Source organism: Palaemon carinicauda, chromosome 1 (assembly GCF_036898095.1).
Source record: "Palaemon carinicauda isolate YSFRI2023 chromosome 1, ASM3689809v2, whole genome shotgun sequence".
NCBI lineage: Eukaryota > Metazoa > Arthropoda > Malacostraca > Decapoda > Palaemonidae > Palaemon > Palaemon carinicauda.
Window position 1 is genome coordinate 67,159,837 of NC_090725.1, and position 15,886 is coordinate 67,175,722.

General features: G+C 42.3%; 1 protein-coding gene across 1 annotated transcript in view; it reads right to left on the reverse strand.

Moving 5' to 3' along the window:
* LOC137648665 (uncharacterized) overlaps positions 1-15,886 on the reverse strand; it is a 208,523-nt gene that overhangs the window by 56,295 nt on the left and 136,342 nt on the right. The window contains 2 exon segments of the mRNA XM_068381675.1: positions 7,574-7,596; positions 7,598-7,793. Of these exon segments, the coding sequence (XP_068237776.1) occupies positions 7,574-7,596; positions 7,598-7,793 (219 nt within the window).

Consider the following 15,886-nt stretch of genomic DNA (forward strand, 5'->3'; position numbering starts at 1 on the left):
TGAGAGAATGGAAAATAGCTTTCTGCTAAAGAAGGTGATAAAGGCAAGAGTTGATGGGAGAAGTACAAGAGAAAGGCCAAGGTTTGGGTGGATGGATGGAGTGAAGAAAGCTCTGGGTGATAGGAGGATAGATGTGAGAGAGGCAAGAGAGCGTGCTAGAAATAGGAATGAATGGCGAGCGATTGTGACGCAGTTCTGGTATGCCCTGCTGCTTCCTCCGGTGCCTTAGATGACCGCGCAGGTAGCAGCAGTAGGGGATTCAGCATTATGAAGCTTCATCTGTGGTGGATAACGGGGGAGGGTGGGCTGTGGCACCCTAGCAGTACCAGCTGAACTCGGTTGAGTCCCTTGTCAGGCTGGGAGGAACGTAGAGAGTAGAGGTCCCCTTTTTGTTTTGTTTCATTTGTTGATGTTGGTTACCCCCAAAATTGGGGGAAGTGCCTTGGTATATGTATGTATGTATAGGTATATACATATATATATAATTATATATATATATATATATATATATATATATATATATATATATATATATATATATATATATATATATATATATATATATATATATTATATATATATATATATATATATATATATGCATATTATATATGCATAAAATGACCTTTAGATTGGACAAAGTGAAATATTGAGATAAATTTTAATCTATCTCATATTTGTAGTATAAAGACTGCTTATAATTTAGTTTTTTTTTGTTTTATTTAATGTATGCTTGGAAATTCAAAACCAACAAAATAAACCCATTCAGATTGGAGTTTTCCTTAGGGGAGGGGGAAGTCTCCATTAAGGGGACCGTCCGGGTTGGTATTTTGGCATACCAACTTGAAAAATTCAAAAATCGTTTTATTGTCTCTCTGTATAGAGAAACATATCGTACATGCTCTCCAGAAGTTTCAACCCATTATTTTTACAAATAACGAAGATAGAGAGGTTTTTAAATGATGACGTCATCCCTACTGTGTCGTCTGCATGACTTAGTTTGACAAAATCGTCTTTGTGTGTAATTTTGCATATATATAGCGATTTTTCACTTATATTTCGATCTATCGTACGTCTGGCAGAAATGGAAGGCATTTGTAGAGTGCAGATGAACGAAGTCTACTACAATAACAGAAGCCAAAGTTGCCAAAGATGTATGGAAGTTATAATGTATGCCTATGTTTACTTGAAGTTCGTATGTACATTGTGTTTCCACAACGCCTTCGGGAACATTATAGCAAGCCCAATGTTACCTAAGGTTGTAGAAAGAACAAATAGTCAATAATATTTCCAAACAATGAAAATAGCGGTCTTTAAATGATGACGTCATCCATATGGCGTCGTCTGCCTGACTGAGTAGGTGCGCAGTCTCTCTCTCTCTCTCTCTCTCTCTCTCTCTCTCTCTCGAATTATTTACCACTGGCATTTATACAAATACTTTTATTCTCTCTCTCTCTCTCTCTCTCTCTCTCTCTCTCGAATTATTTAAAACTCCCATTTATACAAATACTATAATAACAATGTTCAACTCTCTCTCTCTCTCTCTCTCTCTCTCTCTCTCTCTCTCATGTTTCGAAATCTCGTACCTCTGGCAGAAATGAAAGACATTGGTAGAGGGTAGGTGAATCAAAAACACCACCTACGAACACATCACAAAGTCTCCAAAGACATGTAGAAATTATAATGCATGTGTTTATTTACTTGAAGTTTGTATGTTGATTGTGCTTTCACAACGTCCTCTGGAATTTTATAGCAATGCCAATGTTACATAAGGTGATAGAAAGAACAAAAAGTAAGTGGAGAACAAAAAAACAGAAGCCAAAGATGCCAAAGATGTATAGAAGTTATAATATATGCGTTTGTTTACTTGAAGTTCGTATGTACATTGTGTTTCCACAACGCCCTCGGGAACATTATAGCAAGGCCAATGTTACCTAAGGTTGTAGAAAGAACAAATAGTCAATAATTTTTCCAAACAATGAAAATAGCGGACTTTAAATGATGACGTCACCCTATGGCGTCGTCTGCAAGACTGAGTTTGACAGATGCGTAGTTTCTCTCTCTCGCTCTCTCTCTCTCTCTCTCTCTCTCTCTCTCTCTCTCTCTCTCTCGAATTATATACCCCTGCTATTTATACAAATACTTGTATTCTCTCTCTCTCTCTCTCTCTCTCTCTCTCTCTGTACATCCTTTTATTAGATAATAGAATGAATCTCTTTTTTCATTTGTTCGTATATCCTTGCAAAAATTCTTATTCTCTCTCTCTCTCTCTCTCTCTCTCTCTCTCTCTCTCTATCATCTTATTTTATAATAGGATGAATCTCTTTTTCATTTGTACGTATACCCTTGTAAAAAGTACTTCTCTCTCTCTCTCTCTCTCTCTCTCTCTCTCTCTCTCTGTACATCCTTTTATTAGATAATAGAATGAATCTCTTTTTCATTTGTTCGTATACCCTTGTAAAATATACTTATTCTCTCTCTCTCTCTCTCTCTCTCTCTCTCGAATTATATACCCCTGCTATTTATACAAATACTTGTATTCTCTCTCTCTCTCTCTCTCTCTCTCTCTCCAATTGTTATAAACTCCCATTTATACAAATACTATAATAACAATGTTCAACTCTCTCTCTCTCTCTCTCTCTCTCTCTCTCTCTCTCTAATGTTTCGAAATCTCGTACCTCTGGCAGAAATGAAAGGCATTGGTAGAGGGTAGGTGAATGAAAACTACCTGCTACGAAAAAATCACAAAGTTTCCAAAGACATATAAAAATTATAATGCATGTGTTTATTTACTTGAAGTTCGTATGTTGATTGTGCTTTCACAACGTCCTCTGGAATTTTATAGCAATGCCAATGTTACATAAGGTGATAGAAAGAACAAAAAGTAAGTGGAGAACAAGAAAAAAGAACCAAGAAAGAGGGAAACATGGATAAGAGTACAAAGCTGAAACCTGCTAACTAAAACACTGGTAACAATTAGAGATCGCTGGCAACTCATAACATAGGAATAGTAAACTGAGGGTTCAAATACCTCCTTTAGGGTGCATTTATGTAGGAATGAACAATAAAAGTTATCATAATAATATTATCTTGATTTCTTTTAGAAAAGAAGCGAAAGCTTGCTGCAAATCTTTGGAAGCTCATAACTCAAAAACATACTTATTCCCACTTAGGTACATTTTTCTCACTTATTTGTTGTTCGATATTAGAGAAAAAGATATCGTTGAAAAGAAGAATAAAAATTCCACAATTCTGTCAGACAAAATTTCGATTTTCGTTTTACATTTTTTTTCACGATTATTTTCCGTCTAGACGAGGAAAAAAAAATAAAAATTCATTAAAAAAAAACAAAAAGGAAAATCAAAATTCTGTCTGACAGAATTGTTCGGTTGTTAGAGTAGTTTTTGTGGTATAAGTTTCAATACAATTGGTATTATAGTAGTGGGGAAAAATGTACCTAAATATTTTTTTTAAATCATGATTTTTGCTCATAAATCCAAAAGTTTTTGATCAAATGACTTGAAATTTTTATATGATGAAGGTATTATATGTGTCTAAAACATATATAGAAATTGTGTAATTTGGATCATTAGGAAAAAAAATGGCGGACATGGCGGACGGTCCCCTTAAAAGGTATTCTCTCTCTCTTTGACAGTTAAAATTACAGATACATATGAGCAAATGTCAAAAGAGCATATGTAGGAGCAGTTCAACTGGCTTGTTAAGAAGAATTGATTTTAATGTTCGATCCTTTAAGTCCAATATAATTTCTAAGTACTTTTTTTACAGCCAGACATATAGGGTAATAAAAAAGGGATTTTGACGAAGGAAAAATCTATTTCTGGGCGAGAGACCCGTGTCGCCCAGTGAAATGCTCCTAAAGCACCATTTCTAAGGTATATAACTGGTATATATTACCAGAGAAAAAATTGCATGGGAATGCCAGGTTGAACCCAGCTCACTCACCTGTATAAGGTGTCGGTATAATACTGGGGCGCGATAAATCACAACCAGAGGCCTCGCACCATTTAAATATCTCTTGTCAAAATCCCCGAACAGCGAGGTGCCGTTCTACCTTGTACTACTACTGGACAATCCACGCCAGTGACGTCACTCCTTAAATAGCACACAGTTTTTTAACCATATTTTGCCTTGTGTGTGAATTTCGCTGGTTTTTCTCTGGATTTACCTCAAGATGTCCGACTCCACTGTCACTACATCTAAGTTAAGTACCAGATCTATGAGTTTTGAGATATTGGAGGGGGCTTTGTCCAGTTTTGTTTATATTATTCAGTTTTTTATTCACGACCTTGCTGGGTCTCTCTCGGGACAGGCTCCTTTCCTCTCTCTCTCTCGTTCGTTCTAATGATTTTCAATAAGTCCTCCATACTGATTGTTTCTCGTTGTGAACTTTATGGATCGCCACGGTTCACACACCGTATTAATTTTATTTTGTCCTGTTTTATGATAACAGTTATTTCATATTCATGTGCGTATTTTGGAGGTTGGCATGCCTGATCGCCATCGGCGTTCTTTTCCACATATCTTATCTTAGCTTATTTACGTTCGCACGCCACAAACTCGCTTACTATTTTAACGTCATTCGTATGATTGCATTAGCTCGAGGGGCTTTCATGAGTCAGTTATTATAATTTAGTTTTCATTTTGTTAGCACTTCACTGACCCTGTGTTCTGTTGGTAGCCCTGCCTACTCCTAGCGCCGTCAGGCTTGTTCTTTCCTGTCTCTTGTTCGTGCCCTCGTTTGTTTTACGATTGATTTATAGCTAATTTTATTATTATTATTATCATCCAGCATGCCTTCCTCTCTTATTTACCATGTGTTATGTTTTTTATAGTGTTTTAATCTTTCCCCGTGATCATATCACTCGTGGGTCTGGCAGGTTGGTATACTTGATATCGTCTCGGAGCCAATCTACTCCTAGCCTCCTCCCGCCGATATCTTATAAGCGCCTATGTACTCCTCCCGGGGGCATCCGCTTTGCACGGGCGGTTCCCGTTGCTCTGTGAGGCATTATATTATTATTCATTAACGTACATTACTTTTCCCCACTACTCTACCCGGTCGTAGTCGTTTTCTTTCCGTCGCTCGTTTGGCCGACGATCGGCGGGGAGTTTTCGATTTGTTCCGTGGTACCTTGTTATGTTATTTAATGATAAGTTGTGTACGGGCTTCTCCCTCTTGGTCCCGCACTTCACGGACCCTTTTAAGATCCCCATGGCCTCGAGGACGTTGATGTGCATGTGTCGGAAGACTGATGACCATAACCCTTGGACTTTCTTGTGTTCGGAGTAACCTCCCCACCGTTAAGGAGGCGTCTGTGAGGACGACGAGTCCCGGGACCGGATGTTGTAAGGGAACCGACTTGGAGAGATTCTTGACCTTCGTCCAAGGCTGTAGACTTTTCTTCAGGAGTGGGGGAAGGCGGGCACGTCTGTCGCGGCGTTTTGCGGTTGCTCTGGATCTCCACACTCTGTTTATGTCCTTGAGTTTGGACCGTAGGACGATGTCTGTCACGGAGGCGAACTGCAAGGAACCTAGGATCCTCTCTTGGTTCCTTCTGGAGGTCAACTTCTCCCTGAGAAATTGTCTCGTCTTCCTCGCAATCTCCTTCCTTTTGGCTTTGGGGAGGCACAGCGTATGGGAGCATAGGTCCCATTGTAGACCCAGCCATTGAAACTTGGTCTCCGGGACCAGGCGGGATTTTCCGAAGTTGACTTGGAATCCCAGTTGTCGAAGGAAGGTGAGGACTTTGTTCGTTGCTACGCGGCAATTCTGGGCATTGTCTGACCAGATTAACCAATCGTCTAGGTAGGCCACTACCTGTATTCCCTGAGTGCGAAGCTCTTGAATGACTGTCTCTGCTAGTTTGGTGAAGATTCTGGGTGCCACGTTGAGCCCGAACGGCATCACTTTGAATGCGTAGGCTTGTTCGCCTAGCTTGAAGCCCAGAAAAGGACGAAAATGCCTTGCTATTGGAACGTGATAGTAGGCATCGGTAAGATCGATGGAGGTGGTGACGGCCCCACGGGGAAGTAAGGTTCGCACCTGCGAGACGGTAAGCATACGGAATTTGTCGCTATAGGGTAATAAAAACATGATATTAGAAATTACCACACCAAGGTAAAACCCTGATGAAATACTGGGTGAGCTTACAAACGAATGAAAACACACAGTCACCCAGAGCGATCACATGACGTAGCCAACCAGCTGAGCTGATATATCACCGTTAACAAAACCTTTTAAGAGCATCTACAATATGATAAGACATCTCCTAAATTAAAACAATATTGTTTAAGAGCAATGACTTTAGCGAGATGCGGGATATAAGGATCCAGCTACCAAGCTTTGTCTTCTGCCTTACAATCTAGATGTCATATGGAGCGACTAGGATTTGCAGTAATGCAAGGGTTGAGCTACAGAAAGAATAAAGTAATTCAAAAAATCAAGACACATAAAGGAGGAATTTGACTCTGTAAGCCAGTGAACATTCAGAGCCCTTACTGAAGGAATACTATGTAATTAGGACCACTAAACCCGGCTATGGAAGTTAGGTTAGTGTACGCAACAAGGCAGGCAAATCAAACTTACTCCCCACAAGAGAAGGTTCGCTGGCCTTTGAGAATAACAAAGAAAGTTTAAAACCTAAACAGGTTAATCACAAACTTGGTAGGTAAGAAAGTACTGGAATGTCATCACTCCTTAAAAAACAATTTTTTCTGTAATTCCCCTTGAACTAAAATTATTCTCCTCAGTCATTACGAGTACAGTAATAAAGTACATATGTTTTGTTTACAACATAGAAGCTTTACTACTCTGTAGTGTATAATTCCCGGTTCCACAAACACTAACTTGGAGCATAATTTCTGAGAGGAACAGTGAGATATTGTACTCTTCACAACATTTATTAAAACTCAGTGCTTCCCGTGAAGAAATGCTAACAAAAAGAGTAGGTATTGAACAAAAATGCAATAAAAACTTATCACAATCTGGAAGGAGAGATCTACGTCTTGATGAAAGCTGTGACAGAGACAACTGAAGAGTGAATATCTAGCATGCTACTCAACATTACTGCTATATTGTCTCATTATTTTTATGAGGCTTGTATCTTTTGAAAGGGAAGAAAATGGGAAATTTTTTTAGGCAATTTTTGTGGTAAACGTTGATAAAATGAGCTTCTGGAGACGAAGCAATATGAACATCAGGGGAGGTTCATACAAATAAATATTATGTAGACAAGCATTTATATGAATTCTGATGGAAATGATTTTCATGTCAGATTTTAGAAACTCAAAGGTGACACTTTTATACACTACTGAGCACAAGTTAGGTGACACTAGACAACATTAATCACCTAAAAAAAATATGTATCTAAAAACATGGTTATGTGCCATGGATGGACGACTAAGAGATTTAAAGCAAAAAAGTACCTTCAAATGTGCACTTGTATTGGTTGAAAAGAAAGGTCCATTGTATGATTTAAAACTTCAAAATCAAAGTTTATTCAAGAATAAAATATATCTTCAAATACTGTAGTGGCATTTTTACTCTTACCTCTTTTGACCCCGCCTACCGCCCTCCATACAAATCGCTATCCTCCGCACTTTCAAATACGGCTACTGAATTAAATCTGTAAGCAGATTTACGTATAAGAGACTCATTCCACAGTTCAACCTGTTTGTTGACGGCATTGCAATTAGTGCAGTAATCACAGTTCTTCTTACAGTCTGGCTTTTCATCACCAAAATACCTGGCAAACGCAAGATGCCGACATCTGCAAAGAAAAGAGTAGCTTCAGTTCCTTTGTGGAAACTACAAATACAAGGATTTGTATAAAATAAATATTTGCATTTTACATCTTAGGATTTCCAAGTAATTTTTAATTTATGAAATTTAAGGTAAAGAAAGTCACTAACTAAAATCTACTTTACATTCCTAACTTACATCCAAGTCACATTCCTGACATCCCATTGTGAGTCAAGGGTGAAGTGTTTGAATATGGTCTTCTATTTATGATATATTTACTATACAGATTTTACTTTACATACTTATGAGATGTTATTTGTATAAAATGTTCAACCACTTTTTCTTAGACTTGGATATTACCTTTTGTAATACATCTTCAAAATTGAATAGTTACATCTAAATAATGTCAATCATATACATGCCTTCACATCATGACCAAATATTCAAGACTCACTAGAGTAAAACCTGATGAGAAAAGATTCCTGAACTATGTCAACACAGCTCTCCATTCCAAAAAAGGGATTTTGACGTAGGAAAAATCTATTTCTGGGCGAGGGACCTGTGCCGCCCAGTGAATAAGCTCCTATTAGCACTTATTCTTAGGTAATTTACTGCTAAATATACCAGAGAAAAAATGTAAAGGAGTGCTAGGTTAACTAGCTCGCTCACCTATTGGTGTCGGTATAAAATTGGGCGTATAATCCAGAGGTCCCGCACTATTTAGATTCATCCACGACAAAGACCCCAATAGAGGAGAGCCGTTCAACCTCACTCGGCACCAGCAACTCTGCATCCGCTCAGAACCCAACTCCTTAGCACCTAAAGTTTGGGGACTCCAAGGGAGAGGAGCTGGGAGGGTTCACTGGGCGGCACAGGTCCCTCGCCCAGAAATAGATTTTTCCTACGTCAAAATCCCTTTTCTGGGCTTGAACCTGTGCCGGCCAGTGAATATATACAAGAGAAATGTCACCAAACTTGCAAAATAAAGGAAAAACATAAACATAGGGAAATACAAGTTGCTTTAATCAGAGATGAGTGCCAAAAACAGCTATAAGGGTATCTTAAAAAGAACATAAATCCACTTGGTAGAACAATTTACCAAAAAAGGTAAGGTATAATAATGCCGTGAGTGATGATATATACAGATACTCAGGAGTCAAAAATTTACAAATATAATAATAGTAATCAGGTGCGAAACCAACGAATACAAATAGGGTATAAATGAGGCAGGTAAGGGGGAGAGATAAAATAACAAGGAATTAACATATGAGTTACCTGGGGGTAACTACGCTCCCTGCAGCTACTGTAGGAAATTTAAGGGCTTCCAAATGTTTAAGGTAGTGTTTCTTGAACACTGAGGGTGACTTCCACCCTGTATACCTGGAAAGATCCGTAAAATTCATGTGGTGAAAAAAGTTCACCGAAGTAGCAACCGCTCTGATATCATGTGCAAGAGGAAAAGAGTCAGGGCTAGCTTGTTTAATAAAATACAAAATTTGTTGCCTGATCCCTTTAATGGTAATGGTACCGCCCTTGTTCTCTAACGAATAGAGGCCCCGAGGAGTTAGAGGAGGTCCGGGATAAATAAGACCTAAGAGTAGTAACAGGGCACAGAGACGGATCTTGCGTGAGGGGAACAATTTTCCAGGAGGACCATCTGTTCTGAGGGTCTTCGTTCTTAGCTAAAAAGAATTTGTTAGGTGAAAGAAGGACCTCTCCCGAAGGAAGGAACTCAATATGACCCGGGGGTCTCTTGACAAAGCTGCCAGTTCAGAAATTCTTGCCCCGGAAGCCAAACTCACCAGGAAAAGTGTTTTCCTGAGAAGGGGAATGTAATCACAAGAACTGTTTAATGGTATCAGAAGCCAATTTGAGTACATCATTAAGGAACCAGGTAACCGGGGTAGGACGAGTAACCGGTTTCAGTCTGGCACAGGCTTTTCGGAATTGAAGCTAACAAAGAGTCGGTTAAGTCTATGTTTAAAACCCACTAGGAATATCTTTTTCAAGGCAGATTTAATAGTGGTGATAGTATTGGCTGCCAGACCTGATTCTAATAAAGTTCTAAAGAAAGTGACTGTAAGGTTCAAGTTCATACAGTGTACGTCTGAGTCTATAAAAAATTTAGCCAACTTTTTAACCGCAGAATCATATTGGCGGATGGTGGAATCCCGTTTATCTGATTCTAGGAACAGGGTGTTTTGGAGGATCGATATTGGCACCATGCATGGCCGCAAACTTCATGAAGTCCATAAAGTTAGGGCGCTCTGAATGTTTGAGAAAGCGTACACAACGCGTGTTTGTACTATCTGAGACAGAAACCGGATTGGGTATCGGGTGAGGATGTAGTCTCAACTCTCGCAGGAGAGGATACCAATTGCTCTTGGGCCAGTTGGGTGCGACCAAGGCTACTCGTCCCTTGAAGGATCTCAGCTTGTCTAGGACTTTCAGTAAAAGATTCACCGGGGGGAAAGAGATAAATCCTTTCCCAGATGTCCCAATTCTGTGACATAGCGTCTGTGGCGTAGGCCTGGAGGGTCTAGATTGGGAGCCACATATACTCTCAACTTGTGGTTGGACTCCGTGGCGAAGAGGGTCCACTTGGAGACCCGGAACCCGAGAGAGAATCCACCGGAATGACTTTAGATCGGAGTAGTGACCATTCCGATTCTAGAGGGGGAGGTCCGGGGACAAGGCGTCTGCCACTACGTTCCGGGACTCCCGCCAGGTGGACAGCTGAAAGATGCCAACGGTTCGAGGCTGCTAGGGAGAATATGGCTACTAGAACATGGTTCAGAGGCCCTGATTTTGATCCGCCTCTGTTGAGGCAGCGGACCACCACTTCGCTGTCGAGAACCAGACGAAGGTGTTGTCCTCTTGGGTGGAGCGAGACGTTTCAGGGTTAGAAGAACTGCCATGGCCTCCAGCACATTGATGTGAAATTGGCGGAATAAGGGAGACCAAAGACCTTGAACTTTCCTGAGCTGAGAATAGCCTCCCCAACCCTGATAGGGATGCGTCCGTTTGAATGATTAACTTCGGGAGGCGGGAAATCGAAGGGGAACTGACTTTGACAGATTGTTGGCCCTTGTCCAAGGTAAGAAGTCTTTCCCGGAGAATGGGAGGAAGGCGGACTTTCCTGTCCCGGAGCTTCCGGTTCGCCCTCGAACGCCCAGACACGATTGATATCTTTCAATTTTGCCTTCAGAAGTAGATCCGTCACTGAAGCAAATTGAAGGGACCCTAGGATCCTCTCTTGGAGTCGTCTGGAACTTACTTTGTCTTTGAGGAAAGCGTTTGGTGTTCATTGCAATCTCTAACCTCTTGGGTTTGGGAAGACACAGAGTATGAGATATAAGATCCCATTGCAGGCCGAGCCATTGGAACTTTGATTTCGGAAGAAGACGGGACTTCTTGAAGTTGATCTGGAAGCCTAGAGATTGAAGGTATTGGATGACTCTGTGAGTGGCTTTTAGGCAATTTTGGGAGGTGTCTGACCAAATGAGCCAGTCGTCCAGATAGGCTACTACTTGAATCCCTTGATTTCTGAGTTCCTGAACAGCAACTTCTGCTAACTTTGTGAAGATCCTTGGGGCGATGTTGAGCCCAAAGGGCATCACCTTGAAGGAGTAATTTTTGTCCCCTAGGCGGAAGCCTAGATACGGACGGAAATGTCTCGCTATCGGGACGTGATAATAGGCGTCTGTAAGATCGATAGAGGTGGGTGACGGCCCCACGGGGAAGTAAGGTCCGCACCTGCGAGACGGTAAGCATTCGAAACTTGTCGCATTGAATGGACAAGTTGAGAAGGGATAGGTCTAGAATCACTCTTCTCTTGTCCGAATCCTTCTTCGGGACACTGAACAGCCGACCCCTGAAACTTCAGGTGTTTCGTTTCTTGTATGGCGTTCTTTTGTAACAGGTCCTGGACAAATTCGACTAGGTCCGGAGTGGAATGTTGATGAAATCTGTTCGGAGGTGGGAGGTCCTTGAATCCAACTCCACCCCAGTCCCTTGGAGATGATACTGAAAGCCCAGGGACTGAACCTCCATTTGTTGCGGAAGGCATAAAGCCCTCCCCCCTACCGCTGCACCTCAGTATTGGTTTGAGGAGTTGCCTCCACGTCCGCCTCGGAAGTTCTTTCCCTTGCGAAAGAATCTACCTCTACCTCTGTTCTGGTTTTGAACCACGATGGTAGCCTCTACCTCTGTTATAAACTCTGGGAAGAGCCTTGAGCCTCATAAGACCTGGTTAAAGGCTGGAGAGAAGGTGGAGGCACCGGGAAGCTGGCTCTTAGGGAGCAGAACGGTGACATAGTCGTCCGATGAAGGAGGCCCGAGAGGTGGAAGGCTGTGCAGGAGCAGCAGGAGATGGAGGAAGAGGCTGACGGAAAAACAGACGAACTACTCTGCTGTTGCCGGAACTGGGTGGAGGTATACGGGCAAGAGCTTCTTCCTACCCCGGGCTTGGTAATTTGCGGGATCATATTTCCGCTTAGGAGTCAAACCCCCAACGGGTTTTAAGGCTCTGATTAACCCTAGTAGCCTCTGCCAAGACTTCCTCCACAAGATCCTCAGGGAAAAGATTTGAACCCCAGCAAGAGGACCCGGATAAGTTTATTAGGCTCGTGCCTAATAGTCGCCTCAGCCAGGACGTGTTTGCGGCACCTACGTTCGGCAATAGCAAAGTCATATAGATCGAAATATAACGACTGCAAAGTAGCCTTATTGAGAGACTTAAAGATACTCTCAGTATCATAAGTTAAGGCTATCGACTCCGTAGACGTGGCCAAGTTCAAAGTTCGACCAGCACGTAGGCGGGAATCATACTCCTGTTTAATAAGGGATTCCGGGAGACGGGGGAAGCCGTTCGCTAAACATTACCGACGCACAGTCGGCTGTTAGCTTGCCAGAAGTAAAGGTGGTATGGACATTGTCCCAACACTCATTACCTGAAGGAAGAAGGAGGGAGATCGGGTCTACCTCTCGGATGGGAGGCAAGGGCTTCTCCTCCAGAGCATTATTGAAAAGCCAGTTCTGCAACCTTATTGACGCATGGAGTCACGGTATTCTTGTCCATTAAGAACATTGTGAACGAACTTTTATGAGGCGGTCAACATGGTATTGGTGCAACCAATATCATTCAGAAACCTAGCCCAAACAGATTGGGCTTGTTCCTTTGGGAAAATGACAGTCTCTTTGGGGACCTTATCCAGCCCGAACCAGAGCTTCCTCGGTAAGCCTGGCATAACCATGAAATGGAAATGCGAGACCAGGAGGAAAGAATTCAAAGTCCTCTAGGGGATGAGTGCCAAGACCTTCCAATGTTAACATCCCGTCTGAAAATGGGGAATGAAGAGCCATGCGCCAAGGGTTATTCTTGGTAAACGGCGGAAGCTTAGAGGCATCCGGGATGAGAGAGCTTTGAACTCGCTCCGGAGCACCCTGCTCTAATGCCCCAAGTCTCTGACCAATGTTAGAGAACATCGTGTCCATCTTGGCCTGCATTTCCGACACCAACTTAGCTTGCATCTCCGACACAATGCGAAGCATGGCTGATTCGGAAAGGCCCGGATTAGGAGGCAGAAGTGGCGGATTGTACTCCCGGGTCGTGAGACTTAGAGGAGGAGCCGGAAGCCTTAGATGACAGGTTCGTATTAGACTTGGAACTATGGGAAGCCTTATGGGGCTTACGAGCTTTTGGCAAAGTCCTAGATATAGACTTATCTTTGGGGGGGAACCGGGTGTGATCGGTGAGACGAATCACGGTCCCCCAGAAAGACCATGGAAAGAAGAGAGATCAGATGAAGAAGAAAGAGCGGGGGCTGAGGATAGGAATCTCAGCGCCGGTAACACCTGCCTCACTTACCACCCTACCTGCATCCAGATCATCCAACAACATAGGTTCGACGTCCAAGTTCATGGAGGCAACAATTGTCTTCCAGATCTCCGGGGGCATCCAACGGATCTTGTTCCTGGTCTATGAATCCCGCAATAGTGGCATCAATGTGGGCAATGATGGGTGCCGCAACATGCCTAGCCACAGCGGCTGAAGACTTGGCATTATGGTAGATCATTGCACAGTAGTCTTCAGACAGGACGTAAGGCTGTTTGGATTTCACATTCCCGGGCAAATCCCCCTAACCCCACACTTTCAGTGTGGCCCGAGCCGCAGTCTTCTGCTCCGGGGATGCCTGAAATAATAGTGGGAATTACCGAAAGGAAGATTCCAGGAGGTCCTTCAAGACCATAGAGATCTTACTAAATAGTGTATGTATACCAAAAAGAGGTAAAATAATTAGAAAGATAACATAGCCAACGGGACTCACCGAATCAGATCCGAGGGTGGTGATGAGGTCAAAACAGACCATACAATTATCAGGGTGCCAGACCACGATGTCTTCCAGCTGAACTCCGCAGAGGGCGTGAGACCTACAAACAGTATGGCCACAAGGCTGGTGAAGGACAGCCGCACAGGCCGTCGTCTGACAATGCACCATCTATAAAAAGAATAGTATATGAGAAACTGTAATTCTCTTAAGTAGGGGCGGGTCGGAGGACCCGGGGCCTAAACATAAGTCTAACTTAAGACTAGAGCTTAACTGTAATACTCTTAAGTAGGGGCGGGTCCGGAGGACCCGGGCCTAAACATAAGTCTAGCTTAACTGTGATACTCTTAAGTAGGGGTGGGTCCGGAGGACCCAGGCCTAAACATAAGTCTAACTTAAGACTAGAGTATAACTATCCATTCCGGTCGAGCCGGGATCATAAAAGAAGGATGCAACAAAGAATTAAGACACATGGTGTCTGATTTCCCGGAGCGAGGTTAAGCCCCGGGCCGGGGAAATAAAAGTACATCCATAAACCAATATATATAGGAACTCCGGGATAGTGATCTGTCATATATAATCATATATAATCATAGAAACTGTTATAAATAAAGAGGGGGGGCGGAACTGTAGATAAGAACCGCCAACAGAACCCAGAGGGTTTCGTATAACATAATAAAATTGTGATAGGTGAATATAAAATAGGGTGCACCGGGATCCTACTCTGTTGAAAGGTGGCCAACCCGTCTAGACAGAGACGAAACCGCCGGGACACCCGGAGGGACAAAGTCCATAAACACTGAACTACCCCCTCTAAAAGGAGGGAAGGCAACGGTCCCCTAGGAGAGGGGGGAGAGAAGCCTAGCCACCAACCTAGCGAGAGGGGGAGCTTGGGGGAGGATCACGTGATACGGAGCAGCAGGGCTACCATCTGACGATCCCCAAAACACTACCAAAACAGATCATACGGAGTAATAAGCACAAATATTCATTATAAAAGTAATAGCGTTGAAAAATATATGAATATACACATAAAAAATTAGGGCAAGGCATGCAACATAATAAATAAATCCCAAAGGACAGCAACCTGATGGCTTAAATAATAAAAATTGCCGCCCAGTAACGAAGGTCGGCAAGCCATCTACGATACGTAACTGATATCGGCCCTAAAATATGAAACCACAAGGGTTCTAAACGCTAAATAATGAATATCCACAATTAAAACATATAAAAATTTAATTAATAATAAAAATAATACACTTAGTAACACCGCGAGTGAAACTAAAAGCTCTCAAAACAGGAGTACCAACCGTAAGCGGAATCAAGCAAGATCGATATGATCGAAGAGAATAAACTCCTATAATTTAAATATTAAACGATCTAGATTGCTCAAAACACAGCAAAACATAGCTTGGTACTTAACTTAGACGGTGTCTCCTGGGGAAACCGATGAAGAAGCCATAATCCAAGAAAAATAAGGCAAAACACGAGAGCACAAAAAAAGCGGGGTTACCATACAGGCGTGCTAAAAAGGAGTTGGGTTCTGAGCGGATGCAGAGTTGCTGGTGCCGAGTGAGGTTGAACGGCTCTCCTCTATTGGGGTCTTTGTCGTGGATGAATCTAAATAGTGCGGGACCTCTGGATTATACGCCCAATTTTATACCGACACCAATAGGTGAGCGAGCTAGTTAACCTAGCACTCCTTTACATTTTTTCTCTGGTATATTTAGCAGTAAATTACCTAAGAATAAGTGCTAATAGGAGCTTATTCACTGGCCGGCACAGGTTCAAG